General features: G+C 38.9%; 2 protein-coding genes across 13 annotated transcripts in view; one reads left to right on the forward strand and one right to left on the reverse strand.

Moving 5' to 3' along the window:
* The window catches only part of fbxl17 (F-box and leucine-rich repeat protein 17), a 168,709-nt gene extending 164,807 nt beyond the window's left edge, over positions 1-3,902 (reverse strand). The window contains exons 1-5 of one of the 3 annotated variants that reach the window (XM_077601249.1): positions 3,670-3,902; positions 2,052-2,318; positions 1,813-1,964; positions 976-1,359; positions 762-884 (exon numbers count right to left, since the gene is read on the reverse strand). In XM_077601249.1, the coding sequence (XP_077457375.1) occupies positions 762-884; positions 976-1,359; positions 1,813-1,964; positions 2,052-2,298 (906 nt within the window). In that variant the 5' untranslated portion in view covers positions 2,299-2,318; positions 3,670-3,902. Of the gene's footprint in view, positions 1-761; positions 885-975; positions 1,360-1,812; positions 2,319-3,669 lie in introns of all 3 variants that reach the window. The other 2 variants (XM_077601248.1, XM_077601247.1) reach the window with 2 other exon arrangements.
* Positions 3,903-5,219: 1,317 nt separating this feature from the next.
* cdc14b (cell division cycle 14B) lies at positions 5,220-18,874 on the forward strand. 10 transcript variants are annotated; one of them, XR_013300282.1, is made up of 16 exons: positions 5,220-5,502; positions 6,834-6,947; positions 7,068-7,158; positions 7,688-7,763; positions 8,136-8,228; positions 8,298-8,374; positions 8,726-8,792; positions 8,860-9,010; positions 9,089-9,319; positions 9,384-9,522; positions 10,189-10,354; positions 10,435-10,529; positions 15,699-15,740; positions 15,829-15,954; positions 16,188-16,850; positions 17,197-18,874. XR_013300282.1 is itself a non-coding variant. In XM_077600811.1 (15 exons), exons 1-15 carry the CDS (start codon positions 5,391-5,393, stop codon positions 17,209-17,211), a joined length of 1,632 nt encoding a protein of 543 aa, XP_077456937.1. In that variant the 5' UTR covers positions 5,220-5,390; the 3' UTR covers positions 17,212-18,874. The 10 variants fall into 10 exon arrangements, 5 of the variants coding, with proteins under 5 accessions (XP_077456937.1, XP_077456939.1, XP_077456940.1 ...); XR_013300279.1 differs by lacking the exon at positions 6,834-6,947; XR_013300280.1 differs by lacking the exon at positions 6,834-6,947 and having other exon boundaries at positions 15,832-15,954.
* Positions 18,875-19,097: the final 223 nt, after the last annotated feature.

Below are 19,097 nucleotides of genomic sequence, written 5' to 3' on the forward strand. Positions count from 1 at the left end.
TAAAAAATATCCTTTATTCGCTGGGGATTGCCATTTCGGCATTTGTGTTCTCAAGCCAGAGCAGTTTTTCTTTTGCATCATGATCTATCTGGCAAGTTGGTGGTGTTGTCATTATCACAATTAACTCAATGTGATTTTTTAAAATAAAGCTCACCTTATTTATCAATGTGTTCTCAAATTAAATCTGACACTCTAACCCAAGCTGCTTTAACGTCAACTTGATTTCATGTGGGCCGGACCATTTTAGATATAATATTTAGATTTTTTTTTTTTATAAATGTATTAAAAGAACTGGATTAAAAGCCCTGAATATTAAGTTTTTTATAGAGCTAAAAAATATTTATTTTAGCTTTTTTTATATATTTTTAGATTTTACAAAATGATTTTTGAACTAAAAACACAGAAAAAAATGATCAAAAAATTACAATTATTAATTTAAAAGGGAGAAAATCAGGAAATTTAATATACATCTATACTCTGCTTTTATTTGACACGTGCTCTAACCCCAGTGGGAGAGTGTGAGTGCTTTTCGCTTGCTTCTACAAATGCATCTCAATGCTGTATTGCTTACTAGCATAAAGCTAGTGTATCACAGCAACACTAGTTATTGTCAATTACAATGTCAGATTTTTGGTACTGGTGGCAGGTTTTGGGACCCATAAAAATCTGTGCTTCATATAAATTCCCATATTTACATTATTCCCGTTAGGAGAAAATGTACTGCCGTGTGCTAAAAAACAATTTTACATTTTTTTACTTACTTGTTGCAGGCCACTGAGGTCTATTTTCTTCCAGAACTGAAAGTCTAAGCACAAATCTCTCCAGTATTTGCAGACCAAAGAGGCGCACAAGCAACGCTGCTTCACCGTCAAGTGCGAGAGAACCTGTGGAGAGGAGGAAAGTACTCTAGGTGAATACGGAAATGTATCTTTAAAAGAATATTACAAAATACTCAAGTCTTGGATGGTGGCTGACCTTAAGAAGGATTGATGAAGGCAGGTGGTTGATACTTAAAGGATCAGCAGCATCAGTTCCTCTGGCCTGGCAGTCGTCAGAGTGCTGTGGACTGGCAGGGGATGAGTCCGAGCTGTGGGGCGGCTCAATCTTGATAGACAACCCACAGCAGCCTTCAACCGGTGTTGTAGAAGAGGATGACGGTGGAGAAGAGGAGGAGGAGGAAGAGGGCAAGGGACAGATTGGAAGGGGGCAGTGACTAGTTTGAGAGTTCGTGGAAGCCTCTCTTGCACTTGCACCTCCGTTCTCCAAGTCTAAACTACCGCCGGGGGCAGAAAAGGCACAGCGTGGCTGCTTGTTGCAGGGGGTGCACCTTTGGACCTCGGAACACTTGCGCTTACACACCTGCATACAGGGAGACACAGATCAGAAACACAAAATCTAATATAATAGGGCCTGAAGATACAACTTTGTTTTTATTTTTTTTTAGGAATAAAACCTCAGTTGTGTTCAATAAATAATACTACAATGGCACTGTATTTTAATATTGCTCATTATGGGTACGTGGACGGGTACTTTTTGGGGGTGAAGACTGGTGTAAAAAGTATGACAACCACTATAATATATGGAAGGGATGAATAGGAATCGGAAATGTTTAAACCGCTGTGTAACAAATGTGAGATTATTCTCCCACTGTATTTTAATATTGCTCATTATGGGTACGTGGACAGCTACTTTTTTGGGGTGAAAACTGGTGTAAAAAGTATGACAACCACTACAATATATGGAAGGGATGAATAGGAATCGAAAATGTTTTAACCGCTGTGTAAGAAATGTGAGATTATTCTCCCATCGCACCATCTCAACGTAGTCACAAGTACAGCTGGGCACAGGCACAGAAATGGGCACTGTCACAGGCACGCCAGCAGTTCGAAAAAGAGCCGGCGGTGGAATGAGTTTCGCCGGAACAGCAGACAGCAGGCTCCTTCCCGGGCCTTCCCAAATCGCTACTTCTGGCGAAGATAAGAGGAACTTGGAGTTGTCTTCGGGAGAGGTGAGTGTGGCGTAGCGTTCGGCGAGCTTGGACGGCGCCGCACCGATTCCGACTGCACCGACGCCCGGGATAGTGATATTGTTGTGGTGGCACCCGTTGCCGTTGATACCAGCTTCGAAAGGGTCGCTCCCCTCGTTAAGAACGCCGCCGCTGCTGCCGCTGCTATGGACTATGAAGCACAGCATGCAAGGCCCCTGCAGGAAGCAGTTCCTCTTCTTCTTCTTCCTGTGATGCTGTTTGTGTGTCTTCTTTTTCAGGCGGTAACCATTTTTCGAAAGGAGATGGCCCATATAGCTGACTCTAGAAAACTCTGTAAAAGGATCAAATAAAATTGGAAAGAATGAAATCACAAGTGTCATGTTTTTAAGAATAATGCAATAATGAAATATAGCATCAAAAGGGAATAGAGTAAAGTCGGTCAATTTTGGGGAATTTTCTTTGGAATATGAAACAGGCACCCATTTTAAATAACATAATTTATTGGCTCTCCCTACAACTTACTAACTGCCCCCAGAATGCTACTTTTTCATTGTGAAAATCATTACTCCATGTATTGCTGTGACATCAGAGTAATAACTGGAGGTCAAAAGACAAAATAAAGTGTTACACTATGAAGCAGCAGTTTTCCCGATCGCTGACTTGCAGTAATACTACATGATACCAAAAGTGGAGGTTAAACATTTATTCCTTCAAACATCCATTTCAATTAGAGCTCAGCCTAATAAGGGTGAGATCAAGCGTAGCCAAGATGTCTTTTGGCAAGATGCAGTTTTAGGCTATGTTCTGACAATATACCGATCTGGTGATATCGCAATATTTTTTTATCCCAGTAGGTTATGAATATATAGGGTTTTTTTTATCTTCTCACTGTTTGTATTCAGGAAAAAAATGTTTGGTATTTGTTTATTTACAAAAATAAATGTATAAATATTTTCAGTCTGTAAGGAATACTATATATTGATTAATTGATTGATTGATTGTACGTGAAGATAAAACAAATGTCAGGTTTATAAAAAAATATTTCCCTTTAACTGGTGTGTTAGAATATTTATTTCTTAACCCATGCATCGACCATTATTGAATTGCCTGATCACAAAATAATCATTATTGTCAGATTTGTATCAGGAATATTATCATTTTATTGTGATGTACTCAGATGTTCCCGGGAATAAGTTGCACTGCAAGGTTGGCAATCAAAGCACTTGCACCCGTGGCCAATTTGGCCGTTAATGAACCTATTAGCCAGCTGCAAACCCTGCAACTCACAAGTGCAAGGCTAAAAACTACTATTGACTGTACGGCCTCATCCAACTCAATAAAACCGATTACAGAAACACTGTCCATATCCTGCGAACAACGTTACATAAACATCACCTTTGTCCGTGCGCTCCAAACTATGCGCGCTGTCAATCAAAAAGATGTCAACAAACAAGAGAGCAGGTGGTCAGTTGAAGCATGCCCACAGAGCAGCACTAATACGATGACCAAATATTAAATTGTACGATGACCAACAAGTCATCGGTTAACCTTTTCCACTTCCATCGAATTTAATAAGTGATCAAAACAAGACAATATCCATTAAGATGTGTTCTGACAGGCTAGCTCACTCCATGTTCGGATGCTATAATCTAGCTGTAGCAGCGACAGGGGGCATCGCTCACCAATTCGCACGGTGCTCCAACTCTTGGACACCGAGCTCACATAATAGTCCGTCTTCTTTCCGATCCAGATAAACGTTTACGGGATCTTTAGAGGAGATAAATACGTAGAATAGCTGCTTGAGGCTAGCAGAGCAGCCTAAACCTTAACCCAGTGGCACCTCCTGCTTGTGCACTCCGGAGCATTTCCGCACGTCGGGGATCAAGACGTACGGAAGCCGACAGGCAGTGGACTCCAAAACAGTACGCAAAAATTGGATGAATATGATTCATTGACCTCTAATTTATTTTTTGATATTCAGATCTCTGCAGCGGGTGATTGGTTAACACGTTCGCCCTATTCTACATAAGTGCATGGAGTATTAGCGATCGCAAACAGGCCATTCCGCTAGAAATGTTGTATAATTCAGACCTCGAGTCGATAAAAGGTTATTTGGAAGGGAGGAAACAATTTAATATGGTAGAAGAATTAAGTGTAAGGTTATTACAAGTTAATGTTGGTGCACTAACAGATACATTCAAATTCCTCGTGAATGTCATCGATATATCAATAAATATCTTCAACATTCGCAGGGGATAAAGATGGAATTTTGCGGCTATAATATTACATATTGTCATATAGTATATGTTCATGAATATTTATTGTCCCTTTATTAAAGATATCAAACTCAAATCGAAGTGTGATTGGGACTGGTCACGTGACGCGCTCCCCAAGATGAAGCGTCGTTTGTTCGTGGTCACGTGACAGACACACCCACTTTAGCTCGCAGTTGTCATCACCACGCCAACGCCTTGTTGCAAGATGAATTGGTTGAAGAGAAGTTCCCCGTAACTTATGTTTTTTTAAAACAAAAAACAATGTTTGCTAACTCAGAAGCTGCATGTAGACTTTCCTGCATCACAGCCAACTCACAAGCTCCCACCTCTTCAAATGCATATATTAAAACATAGATGCATCTATAAATTATATATACATATATTTTCTAACCATGTTAAGATATATTTTTGGGGGGTGTTTAAGTGCCATTTCTGTGTGTGTTTTTAAAAGATATTTCTAACAATTGTAATGGGTCTGGAGTGTGTTTATTTGGTCTTTATCTGAATTTTTCTTCTGTAGCAGATGGATCTTAAACACATCCCATATTCTTAGTGAAGATTCGCTCTGTAGTGCAATAGACTTTGTCCATCAATAAATGTGTTTGAATGCTCCACATCGGGTTGTGTCGAAATACTACATTTTGAGATGCCAAAGTATGTTGCAGTTCTGTGAAAAAAATACAAAATCATTATAATTGAAACCTCCACCCATGACATAGGTGGAGGTTTCAATAATAATATTTTTGGTCACATAGGCAATATTTGTACTATAAAAATATTAATAATAGTGACATTTGAACAATGAGCCTGACGCCACTGCTATGCAACTTTCTAAAAGTCCTTGCGTGGTGAGGTTTTATTTGAAGTGCAGGATCTTTTTTTTCAGAAAAGGGTGCAGATTAGGCCACTGCATAACATAACATTACAGACTACGTCACAAATGAGGGGATTCTGGTGGCACAGAATCTTCCCTTGCCGAGACTGCACGTCACCGCCACCAACAGAGAAGAGGGGCTTGGAATCGCGGTTGACATTGTGGTGCACCGCGACCACACAGATGCTGAAAGGAAAACAACGAGAACGTGCAGGTGAAGAAATCTACTATATCATGCAATCCTGAAGGCAACATGAAACGCAAGAACGAGTGGAGGCGAGCGGAGTCGAGGAGGAAGAAGTGCTACGAAGCCGAGCACGGTTCAGAGGCGGAGCCAAACTGCGATATTTACATTGCCATTTCAGGTAAGGGTTCTCGCACAATTAACTTAAAACACAGTTAGCGCATCACTAGGTGAAATCAACCCCCAACCCCCTTTTTTCATTAAAGTGCTGTGATATATTTGTCCTTTTTTGCCTTTGCCTTTACCACCCAAAGTGATGACACCGTCCGTTCCCTTACTGTTAATGCAATATGCGTTCTGCTAGATCGTAAATAAGACACAAATCCAAGTCATCAATTATTGTCTCGCTACATTGGTTTCAAAAATAGTGACGTCGAACTTAATGTAAATGCTCTCGCACTGTCCTTCAACTGTTTTCACCATCGAAATATAGACAAATGTACCCAGATGTCGCATCAGTGCGGAAGCATCCAGTAATGCGGCTGCCATATTGTGTGTGGAAAAGTGGTAGAGGGCTGAATTTCTGCTATTTTTCTTGGAAATGTGCCTAAATTGCTGTGAAGTTATCACTTTTGATTATTTCAACGATCCAAGTACTGGAGGAAAAAAGCAATGATCGGTATTAATTAAAATGTGCCTCTTAAGTGGTCTGTATCCAGAAAATCCATGTCACAAATTCATATATCTAAGGACTGTTATTTTTTCCTGTGTGTCATATTAAAAATCTCAATTTTCTCAGTAGCACTATTGGGTGGGGTGGTTATTTTTATAATAAGTAAAATGCATGTCTTGATTTTAAATATGGACTAATGCTATAGATTAAGATTGGAGGACTAAATATTTAAAATAATCAGATTACTATCTCAAAGTGTGTGCGTGTGTGTGTTGATGGATGATGGAGAAATTACATTTGTGCGCTTTAGTTTTCTGAACTTCAACCTAATTTAATTTGATAGGATAGTAGACACATCCAATATGGCGAAGGCGCTTGACGTACGTTGTGCAGCAACGAGCCAAAACGCTCATGCTGGGTTTAGCTATGTATACATAAAACGATGTGTATGCTATCAGTACGAGATGTAGGAGGTAGCGCGAGTTCGAACTCTGTTCCATGATTGGTCGTGAGCCCAACCTAGCAACCGCCTTGGCAACGTTCCTATCCAATCGCCAATCAGAAAAGAAGAACTTCAAACTAAGAGAATGTGATTGACGTCTCTTTCCGCCAACATTTCCAAAACGTCGACTTCCTCTCAGCCAATTGCCTTTCGCAGTGATTGAGAGGCGGAGCAAACCGTGAGCTCACTTTTGGCATAGTGCGCACTTTATTCCTCCGAAACTCATCGTGTTTTTGACAGGGGACTTTTAAGAAAGACAAAGTTGGGAGTTTCAACACTTTGGAAAAGGCGATCGGTTAACTATAAGATTATTGTATGCTTTTGCTCTCACCTGTAGGTTTTTCCACGAGTATGCACGCGTTTTTGTGAAACTTGCTCGAGTTAAAAAAAACATCTCAGGTCAACATGACCGCCGATGATGTGTCGTCACGATGCGTTGAGATCCTCAAGGGTAAGGCTGCAGGGAAAATAATCTGGTTAAATGCGAAAAGGGTGGGAAAATTGGTAATTGCAGACGCGAATGAAAAAACAACGCAAAGTAAATGACCGTCATGTCCTGTGTACTTTGTAGATCAGTTGTATTTCGCCATCTTGCAGCAAAAGGTAAAAAGCACGAGAGAACGACACTGTTTCTGCATTGATGAAGAATTGGAATATGAAAAGTAAGTGAACAGATTCCTCATATACAACTTTTACGACTGTGTTTTTAACTACTTAAAGTACTGGGGCGGGGCCCGGTGGAGGAGTGGTTAGCGTGTCCGCCTCACAGCTCTGGGGTCCTGGGTTCAAGTCCAGGTCGGTCCACCTGTGTGGAGTTTGCATGTTCACCGGGCCTGTGTGGGTTTTCTCTGGGTAACCCGGTTTCCTCCCACATTCCAAAAACATGGAGGGGTGCTACAGCCTGGGCAATTTAGAGTGTCCAATCAGCCTACCATGCATGTCTTTGGAATGTGGGAGGAAACCACAGTACCCAGAGGAAACCCATGCAGGCCCAGAGAGAACATGCAAACTCCACACAGATGAACATGACCTGGATTTGAGCCCTGGAACCCTATGAGGCCAATGCACTAACCACTTGCGCCACCAAGATCCAATACAGGCATTAAGTCCATCTATTTTTCAAGCCAAAAAGGGAAATGAAACTGGTCGCATGACAGTGATATTCTTGATTTCGATCTTATTCTCCTACAGCTTCTATGCAGACTTTGGCCCCCTCAACCTGGCGATGTTTTATCGCTTCTCTTGCAAGCTGACAAAGAAGCTCAAGGTAATGAGGTCACCCGAAATGGAAAAATACAGGAAGTTAGAATGTCAAGTGCATACATTGGAAGGTTTTCCAGTAAGAAATAATGATAAAAAGTTATTATTTCCTGGGGCAGACATCATTTATAGCCTGAAAAGATTTTACAAGACTATAAAGTGGTGAATATCTGTAAATATTATCATATTAACATACTAGTACTTTATTATTTTCATATTACCAAAGCTCTATTTGTGCCACATCTATTAAAAAAAACGCTGCGATGCAGAACAAATTACGGTTGCTCAGAAATGCTCCTATGTCATGTCAATTGTAAATTTAAAATATTTCCTGTCAAGTATAAGGATGGCTTCACTTCATAATATCATTTTACCGCAGTCCTTTACACTGTCACGGAAGAAGATTGTATTTTACACTTGTGGTGACCAGAAAAAACAAGCCAATGCTGCCTACCTGATTGGCTCATATGCAGTAAGTAGAAATGTTGTTATACAATAACATTTTAGTGTTTGATTTCTAAATTCATGTTTATATACATAGGTAATGTACCTTAACACGACACCAGAGGAGGCCCACAGTCTGTTGGTGTCAAGAAACCACACATACATCCCTTTCAGGTAAATAGAACTAATGGCGTATATTAGGTTTTGTTTCTGTTTGTTTCTTTTTTTAATTTGCTGCATTGTTCATTTTTTGCTTTTTGTCCTGTTATAAACATTACCAATTGTCTCATATTTGGTGAATTTGAATTTTTTTTTAAATATAAGCTAAACCATTTGGAGATATTCTTATTCAAATTAAAGGTGGTGTTTACACTTTACTAATTGCTGTGAAATATTGATTTTGGCACTCATTTCTGATTCATTTTAACCCCCCTAGGGTATTTTAACTTTGTGGCCAGTGAGAGTACAGCGCATTACAGTATAGTACAGTAAAAATTCTAATATTTTATGGATTCTGTATTTTAGAGATGCCTCATTTGGAACTTGTATGTACAAATTGAACATCCTGGATTGCCTGCGTGCTGTCCACAAGGTATGTTTATATGGCACCTGTCATTTTTCTGTTTGATGCTCTGCCTTACGAGATTATCCTTTGACAGGCCTTGCAATATGGATGGCTTGACTTCTCCAACTTTGACGTCGAGCAATACGAGCACTACGAGAGGGTGGAAAATGGAGATTTCAACTGGATCATTCCAGGAAAGTTCCTCGCATTTAGCGGGCCTCATCCCAAAAGCAAAATAGAGAATGGCAAGTTTAACCCAGAGTGCGATGCTTCGTAACCACTGACAATCGTACCTCACACTTATATCTTTTTTTTCACCTCAGGTTACCCTCTGCATGCACCTGAGGCCTACATCCCATACTTTAGAAAACACAACATCACTAGTGTCATCCGGCTCAACAAAAAGATGTACGACGCAAGACGCTTTACGGACTCGGGCTTTGAACATCATGACCTCTTTTTTGTGGATGGGAGCACGCCTACTGACGCCATTGTTAGAAAGTTCCTCAATATCTGTGAGAACGCAGAGGGCGCAATTGCCGTCCACTGCAAAGGTATGACACATACTCAGGCCTGAAGTAAGAAATGTCTGTCATTACACAACTATTTTTATCTCAGCTGGATTAGGGCGAACTGGCACTCTGATTGGCTGTTACATGATGAAACATTACTGCATGACTGCAGCAGAGGTGATTGCTTGGATTCGGATCTGCCGTCCAGGATCCATTATCGGGCCTCAGCAGAACTTTGTTGAAGAGTAAGTGCTTACTTTGGAGTCGTAACAAGAGATATCAAAACTACTCAAGCTCTCCTTTTACAATAAGAAAAAGTACTCATTCTTGTGGTATATTTGGAAGACAATAAAATAAAATACAACCAGGAACCATCAACGCAGACACACACAGCCCTGCAATTCTTTGATTCACAATGAGTAGTGGAAATATTTCTAAAACTTAATTTCTTCATTATAGAAATTACATATCGGAATGAAAGTACTATACACCTTTTTATAAGCCTGGATGTTAGTACACACCTTTAAATTCCAATTTATGATGATTTTAATTTAAAAAAATGGAATTTACTGAAGAACACTAACATTTTAATTGTATCAATCTCTGTTTAATGAACCTATTTGAAATCGTTGTGAAGTGAAAATTTTCAGTAGAGGATGAGCTAATAATAGGCTATTTATGATTTAACTTTGTTCTAATTTATGGTCTTAATGTATTTTTTAATCTGTGAATATAGCATAACTTCACACACCTGACATCATGTTCAATTGTTGACAGTTAAGTTAGGAGTAAATCACGCAATTAGTAGTCAACAATCCATGTAGCACAGCTAGTAGAAGTCATTACTTTACACATCTTTCATTCAAAAAGATAATATGTGCTGTTGTTGTTTTTTTTGTTTTAATTATCAGGAGGCAAAATAGTCTATGGGCCGAGGGAGACATTTTCCGGGAGAAGATGATAAGCGAAAGAAAGAATGGTAAATTAGCTGTGACCAGAATACTCTCAGGAGTGGACGACATAACCATTAACGGCAGCAACAAGAACAGGGCATCCAAGACAAGCGAAATGGAACTGGTGCGTGTTTGTTCATTTCTAGTGAAAATTGGACTTTATCTGCTATTTCCTGGTGTATGTTTTTGTTGACAAATTTGCAGTATAGCGACGATGAGGACCGGAATGGCCTGACACAGGGTGACAAATTACGAGCCCTGAAGAGTAGGAGGCAGGCGAGATCCTCAAGCTCATTATCGTGAGTACTAAGACAGACTGCTGCTCATCGAGTAACAATCTCAATCAATTCAAATGTATTTATTTTCCAGTCAAAAATGTGATGTTCTGCCTCACGAGACCAATGTTGGTGTCGCATTTGAATATTTAATTCGACTAGTCCCCAGCGAGCATTATTTATTATTAGGTTTGGAGCATGTTGTCTTACCATACTTTGGCTACTTGATGAATGGGTGGCACTGTTGTATTCTTGAAATAGACGCCTGGTTCTTTTGTGTAAAATCTGAAGAGAGAGAATTTGGGAAGCATTTATATTCAGCTGTCTGGAAAGTAGATTGCAAAATAAGTATGGAAGTATTTTTAGGCAAATGGGATTTTTGCTCATGCCGTCGACGCATTAGAAGTGCCAGAGACTGTAATAACATGTTTGGAAAAGGAACACATTTCTATGAAATGTGTATGTCATTTTCTTGGTTGCTCTTTGTCGGGTGTAGCCAACCTCTCATCAAAGTCAGCTGCAGAAGTTTCGTCCGAACACAATCGTCACACAAATTTAAAAGTCTTGTCCTGGTCAATGCCCCTAAAATTAAGGTGGTGCGATTGATTGACTCAAGCTTCTACTTATCTAACAGAAGATCTTTGGATAAGCAATGAATGGGAAATTAAGTGGACTCCTGCCTGTGTATTAAATAATGCATAGGTTTATTATGCCCATTGTTACCTGCAAATCTAGTTTGGATGACTGGCGACTGCCAATCTTCCCTTGTGGCTCTATTGTCCCATGCCAGGCAGGGGATATTTCTCTGCTGCGGCCTCACAGGCACGCTTTGGCCACTGTGTTGCCTGTCGTTTAAAAGACAGCTGAGAGAGTGTTGGTGTGGACAGGAATGAAATTAATGGTGAGGTCTGAAGAGGTAAGCGCATGCCCCTTCCCCTTCAATGGAATGGATGGCTATTTTTTTTCCTTTGGCTTATCTGCAACATGGATATGCTATCAGTAGATGTACTACATATCTACTCCTGCCTGCCTGTTCTTGCTGTATTTGCTAACAGCATTGGTAAACTCACTGCAGCATAAGCCTCAGTGTTCAGTGCTTGGATTCCAGGGTTTAAATGAAATGAGGGAAGTGCTTTCTTTTCTTTTTTCTTTCTTTTTTTGTCCAGAACTGTCATACAGGATTCTCCTTGGTTATTTACCACAGTGGTTTCTAAATCCTCACATTGCTGAAGGAATATTAAGGCCCACTTAAACTTCTAGAGTAAGAATAAAGAAATCCTTGAAAGCACACTCAAATGTACACATGGTTAAATATGGCCTACTTAGTGTCTAAACCCTCATGTAGGTCATGTTACAATAAACATGTATGCTCACTTTCATATTAATATTTGGTGCTAGTGTTGGGAGATCTTTTTTTCGGATTCTCTAGTGGTTCCTGCTGGTCTCATTTTGCATGATCATATACAGAACCCCTGAAATTTAGTCTGAAGATTGCTTATACATTCGGGCATTTTGCTAAATGCAAGTCAGTTTTTCTATTTTATCTCATGTTTGAAAGTTTGATTTTTTTTCATTTTATGATTGTTGTTATTCCGGATGTTTTTTCTGTGTGTTAGACAAACTTAGGTTGCATGCTTTCATAAGTAATGTTGTTGGTGATAACGCACATATCAGTTGATAAAGGAGTTAGTTCTAAGAAAGACTGCAAGTCATTCACGAAAAATACAGTTTAAGGACCTTTGTGCTTGCAGCAAAAAAAGAAAAAAAAGTTAGTCAGCAATCTTGCATAAATCCATACATTTTCACCGAGATTACACATGCAATCACTGGTCAATATTGTTGATCAATTGTAAAATGAACTGTGCAACATGTGCAGGCTGAAATATGAGAATGCTTAATGTTGCACTGACAGATGATTTAAAAAAATCCAAACAGGAAAAATAAATACACAACTTATTGAAAGGTCTTTTCTAGGACTTGATACTTATTTCAGCATGGCCTGTGGAGTGTCTCACATACAGTGTTAGACAGTCATTGTTGTGCTGGGATCAAATTTCCCTCCCTAAGGAAGCACTAAAGCAGGGTGGAGATTTTCTTGCACATGAGGCCCGGTTGCCATCCAACCATCTAACCCTCAGCTGAGCTTTCGCCATCTGGCTTCACTGTTTAACACTGAAGAGCATGTCAAATTCCACTGCAAATAATGTCAAAGCACGTTTTATGCCAATTTCCCTTTCCATGCATGGCAACAGGCACAACATCCTCGGACATGCACGCTCATACATGCCCCGTAGATGTCTTTAATCTGTCGTCTAATATGCATTAAATGTTGGGCAGGGGTCACACAGTGTTCCTGTTTGCATTTTATTGTTGCTGTTTTACTGAGTCTGGATCACAAGTGTCACGATAATATTCAGTTATACTTCGTAAGCACTCACCTGAAACTACATTGCGTATACAATTTAATTAAAATTAAAAAAGGAGACATGGTTGCCACCAATTTAGGGTATCCCCTGCCTAGTGCCCATAGTTGGCTAGAATAGGCTGCAGCACCCCCCACGGCTCTTGTGAGGATAAGTCGTGCAGGAATGAATGATTAAAAAAAGAAACAAATTTCTGATGCAGCAGCTATTAATTAAATGTGGAGGTGTGCCAGCCCTTGAGGTCAATGTTTACTTTTTGTAGATTTATCAAATTATAACATGAATAATACATTGCAATATGTTAGGAGATGCCCAAAAGGGCGAATGGACCACATCGACTGCTAAACGTTAAGAAAACCTAAAAATAGACAAGTCCCAGACTATTACTGTGTAATACAAGGCTCCACAGTTAGCAATAGTTCAATTTGTTTATATTTTAAATCAAAGGAATAGCTACTCCGCCCAGTAAGTACAGAGTAGTGTCTTCTACTCGGGAATTCAACTAAATTTTTACTGTAAATTAGACCCGTAAAAATGACTTATTTTGGCTACTGTCACAAACAAGAAACTTGTTACTTGGATAGATTTTGCAATTCTAGATTCATAATATATACATTATTTTTATCATGGTCTTTACTCAGTATAAAAAAATATCCACCCAAGTAGCAAGAAATTGGTAAAGCAAAAAAATGTCATGTTCAGACAAAATTATGTATCTTGTTAGAATGGCCATTGTTTTATCGATCCAGACTCATTGTAGAAGAGCATCGGAAACCTTGTGACTTGCCCAGTGGTCTCTTGTCCCTCCTTCCTTTTTTTATTATTCCCTCCTTTTTTCAGTTTGCTCTTTATGAATTGTCCTCCTTCTAGATGGCTGGTAGCCATGCTGCTATCGTCCCTGTGTAGCCTTGCCCTGTGGTGGATTGTGTATGGCTTCCTTTCTTCCATCCTGCATTTCTGTATAGACGGGTTAAGATTTCAATGAGTTCCACTGGCCTGTGAACCCCCTCAAAAATGTGTGCTGACACCCACTCTGGATCTATCACTGAAAATGCTGTAAGTGAGCTCCCTCTTAACATCTAATCTTAAAGCAGACGCATGGTAAATAACAAATTATTATTTTTAGTGTATTACCAATAAAACTAATTTGGTGCTAAAGTAGGGTACACACAGAGATTTGTATACATTTCAACGATTTAAAAAAACCGTGCCACTCGTGTTGACAACACTTACGGATTTAAAATTGTAAAAGTGGAACCGGAGGTGTAAGATCTATTATCATAAACCATTTTACAATAAGTTAGAAGTTTGTGTGTACCCTGCTTTAATTGAATATGAATAGTGTCCTCCTGCATGTTTTCAGCACAGAGAAATATTTTCTAGCTCCATCCTTTTTATTTTGAAACATTGTGCCTGTATTTCTGTTTAATAGAGTTCTCCGTCGTCAAGCAGGGAATGCACTGCAGCATTTCAGCCTACTATTGCAAGGTCTATGGCCTTTATTTGGGAGTGTAACGATTCATCAGTGTTGATTTATGTATATCCCTATGATCTTTGTTAATATGGCCTTGCAGATACTGTACCATATTGGCCTATGATCAATTTGTGTATCTTAACGTGAAAATAACATTGGATATAACAAATACATGTTATATGGAGGAATGCTTTGCATTACGGAACTTAACAAAGTTAGACCTTACTCCATTAAGCAATTACACAAACCAGGAGGGAAAAAAAGATGAATATGAGATGTGATGCATGTGAGAAAGAAGTTACCAAGCCATCTTTATGGTCAAGTGGTGTTGAGCCACTTTGATTCTAGAGAAAACTAACTAAAAAGACACAATAGGGTTCCCCAAATGCTGAGTGACTTGTGGCATTCTCGCTGCAGATTATTGTCTTGAGGGTTACAAAAGGCATAGTGTTTGTGAGGGTCCCTATTTTTTATTACATTAGCAGAAGAGCATAATCATTTATAGTCACTTTTCTCCCAATAGTGTACTTCAGACTATATGCTACAGTGATCCAAAACATTTTACGCTGATATAAAGTAATCTACCCTTTGTTTAATGGTGCCACTAGAGTAAGTTTTTAGTACTGTGATTTACAGAAAGGTCATATTGATGCATTGCTATTCAAAGTTTAATCTGTAGCAAAATGGAATAGTTGTTTGCATTAATAGTTGAGGTGGTAGTGATGTGTCATTTGTTTAGCGTGAATAACACCAGTTCAGTCACTGCTTATTTTACCTGCAGGTATGTTTGTGATTTGTTATATTAATTCCTGCTAAAAGCAACAGAGGTTAACAGGTAAACAGAGTGATAATTTAACCTAAAGAAATGTTGGTCACAGTTAAATTGGAATTGCATTTCTTAATTTTTTCTGTTGTTTCCATACAACAACGAATATTATAGGAAATTCACTTTTACTTTTTCCAGTATCCAAGTATTTATTTCATAAGTGTCATACATTTATTTGCCCCTACCCCCCAAAAAAACTGAATAAATTTAAAGCCACTAAATTGTTCACAATTATTGTTCTGAATTGACCAATATCTTTGTTGAATCCTATCAAGCACCACAAATCGTTACACCCCTGCTGTTACATTAGCGTATGCAGAAAGGCACCGTCTAGTGCCACTCAACATTTTATTGAGCTATTTTTCTTTGCTAATCTCATCTGGCTGCAATGAGTATGAAGTAATATGGAGCTATTAGTTTGCATAACATTGCCCACCTTTACAAGTGACATTAATCATGTGTTTTCACAGGCAAGAAGAGAATAAGATTCACACCAGGTCAGCATCTCTTAAGTAAGCATTGCTCTATACTTATCCTCACAATGAATTCTCCTGATAACCTGATGTAAAAAGTGAAAGAAATATTCCATCTCATTTGCAGCAGGACCGACTTTCAGGCCAGCGTACAGAGCTGTAAGACTGGTGTCAACTCATTGGCTCTGACCGACCATTCGGACAGCAGAAAGCGAACCAGAACCTCATTGCCTACAACTGGAATGGCGTCCAGGTAAAAAAAATAGCCGCTGTCACAACTTGCTCACATCTGCGTAGTAGTATTTTGCAGTGACCAAGTTTCTACCAAGTAGTAGTTTGTTTTGATTCAGTATGGTATGGAGTTCTCCTCATTTGCATAACAAACTGAACCAAACTGTAGCCTGAGAAATGTATCATGAACAAGGCAAGGCAGACGCTATAGCCACACATGGACCGTAACCTAACACCATCCCCTCTCTCTGCCAGCTCCATTTATCGTACCCCACTGGTTGGCTCCCTAGGAAACTTGCATGTAGTGGCCAGCGAGCGTGAAGCAGTGTGTTTTGAGCCGTGTGACGGTCATAGAGACGCAGCCAACACATGCACTTCTGTCAACTTAAACATGGCGCACTTGCAGGCAAGCTCTCCCCAGCCCACATGGATCATCACCAAGTCACACCAACACAGTTCCTTGAACTTTCAACAAGCGTTCTTTACGCTATTGGAGCCAGTTGGGTTTTGGCAGCAGTTGGATGATTGGATTCATGTCAAATTTTAAAGAGTGTCGAGTTTTATTCTCATTAAAAGCTCACCTGTTTAGTCTATTTTTTTTTTACTGGGCAGCTGCCATGTCCAACTGAACTTAACAGAGCTGAAAAGGATCTCCTGCTAAATCATTCTCACGTCTGCCTGCGCTTTCTTTTAATAGCAATGCTTGCATGTCCTCCAAAGACGGGAGTTGTTTGGAGTATGACTGGCTATAGCTTGCCTTGTCTTTTATCACCACTCTGCATAATCCTCTCTGTTCTTGCTCTTAACGGCATTTCTATTTTTTCGGCCTCTTTTCCGGTTTGCCTTAAACAGACCTGCTGCCTCCAGAGGACGTAAAGCTCGCCGAACTTTGCAGTCTGAGCGATTTTCTAAACTATGGTATTCATCACCAACTCGCTGTCTCACATAATTCTCTTAAAGATCCTCTTTCATCAAAATATTTTTTTTACCTCAAGATGCATAATAGGTCAAAATGAGTGGTCGAAATTTGACATTTATATGCTTTGATTGGTTGTAATCACCCTTGGGGAAAAAAATTAAAAACATTGGGGCCTTTTTCAAACCAGATTATATTTCCAAATCTGTTGGAAGGGCATAATGAATTATACAAAACTTTATCAAATTGGTGTAAGGGGACCTTTTAAACCTTTGCAACATTAAACTAACAAAACCTTTTTATTGCAAGTGTCTTCCTCCAATAATGTTGCTTTTCTGATTTTTACAGTCACTCCATACCTAAAGCAAGAGCTCCTTTACTCCGGTGAGTGTGTGGATGTAGAAATCCTGAAGAAGTTTCACTTTTGATTTCAAGAAGACTTTACAGCCCACCAGGTGCAACATGCAACATGATAGTGTGAAAAAGACAAGGCTTTTGCCTTAAAAGTTCAATATTTTATATTTAACAAGTGGTCCTCTTCAGATTCTGCAATGTTCCTAATTTTTATGCTAGCTATGCTTAATTTTTGTCGGACTACGTCATGGGATGAAGGTGATATGAAAAGGAGCTTCTCTTACCTTCTAGGAAAGGACACCAGTCACATTGAATTGGACTGCACTTTCTTACCAATGTCATTGCGTGTCAGCCATTGTTATGTAATCAATATATTTCAATATCTTATACGTATGGTTTTGTTTTTAGTTTTTCCCCTGTGTTTTATTTTTGTTAATTGTCTCTTTAATTTTATACATTTTTTTGTTCACATTGCTACAGCTAATTGAGCCCACCTCTTTGGCAATGCTGCATTCGAATTTACCTTCTTTCAGAGGTTTGACACACCTCTTTTGTTTTAACTGATATCTTATGTTAGAGCCATGATTCAGATCAGCCAAAGTGGTCCAACAGCACACTGAAGTGGCAATTATTTTAATTGCAGATTAATGAGCTAATCCAGATGTTACTTTTGGGAATTTTAGAGTGTTAAATCATGGTTTTCATCTCTGCTTGCTCTAAAAGGGTGACACTGATTACAGTTTTGTTTCCTTTCTTCTTTCAAGTTTACTAAAGCAAGAATGTTGCCATTTGAAATTAATTTCATTTTGGGCCATGTCAATGATCTGCTTTTCTATACTACAGTTAACATCATGAACATCTTCCAATACTGGTGATGTTAGAATTTCTGCCTGTTACACTACCTTTATTCCACCACCAAATTGAAGTCTAATACAAAACTTAAGTGTCTTAAACAACAGCGGCTGTCTGTTGTTTTAAATATATCTTAACTTCGTCCATGTGTGGACGTCACATTTTTGGTTGTCAAAGACTACAATGTTAAATTTTGGACAAGGGCCTGGCGTCCACTTATGTGGACATAATTTTTCTCAGAAACTACTTCATGTAAACAGATAATTCTTTGTTTTTACACTCATCAGGTCCTAATTAGCCTAAATATCAAAGAGAAAATAAAAATGCATCCCTTGCAAGAGTCAGTGTTTTAGGAGGTTAAGATTTCTCCTATGTCTGAGCTACTAATACAAAAGGTTTCAAATGTTACCTCAATGCACCTTTGCCAAGCATTTTTGGGAAATTCAAAGACCATTTCCTCGAAGTACTTTCGATCACGTCTCAAAAAGGACAGTTCCTAGGCAACAACAAGAATTCAAAGAGGGTCATGTTCGTAACTTGTGTTGAAAGACTGAAGTCAACTTTTTTTCTCTGAATGTCCATTCTTAATGTCACTTATTGTACCGTTTATCTTATAGTAATTCAATTCACATCGATATTGTAGTTAGTGTGTAAATATTTACCTGAAATGTGTAAATATTTTATAACATTTTAATCATGTAAAGCCATCCAATGGGACTTTTGACTGATCTCTATTGAAATGTTGAACTGAAGTATATACTGTATGTACAAACTAATTCAAATAATCACTTTTTAATTAAAAGAAAAATATTACATTGAATTTTTGAATTGTCACTTATGTATCAGCACGTTTTTTTCTTCTAAAAACAGCAACACTTCAAGCATAGAAATTACCCCTTCCCCCCAAAAAAAGACATCTAGTAGTTCTGTTTAGTTTGAAGAATATGATGTAAATCATTGTAGCCTGGCCAACAAAGCTCCAAAATCAAAATATAAACTGGGGGTGGGGTCAATAATACGATGTCAACGCTAGGTTTGAAACA

This window comes from Stigmatopora argus, chromosome 5 (genome assembly GCF_051989625.1).
Source record: "Stigmatopora argus isolate UIUO_Sarg chromosome 5, RoL_Sarg_1.0, whole genome shotgun sequence".
In the NCBI taxonomy this organism is placed as follows: Eukaryota; Metazoa; Chordata; class Actinopteri; order Syngnathiformes; family Syngnathidae; genus Stigmatopora; species Stigmatopora argus.

Coding starts and splice junctions, on each gene's coding strand:
- cdc14b (XM_077600810.1), top strand. CDS start 5,391: ATGAAACGCAAGAACGAGTGGAGGCGAGCGGAGTCGAGGAGGAAGAAG. Junction 7,764..8,135: donor AGCTGACAAAGAAGCTCAAG/GTAATGAGGTCA, acceptor ATTTTACCGCAG/TCCTTTACACTGTCACGGAA. Junction 15,741..15,828: donor ACCAGGTCAGCATCTCTTAA/GTAAGCATTGCT, acceptor TCTCATTTGCAG/CAGGACCGACTTTCAGGCCA.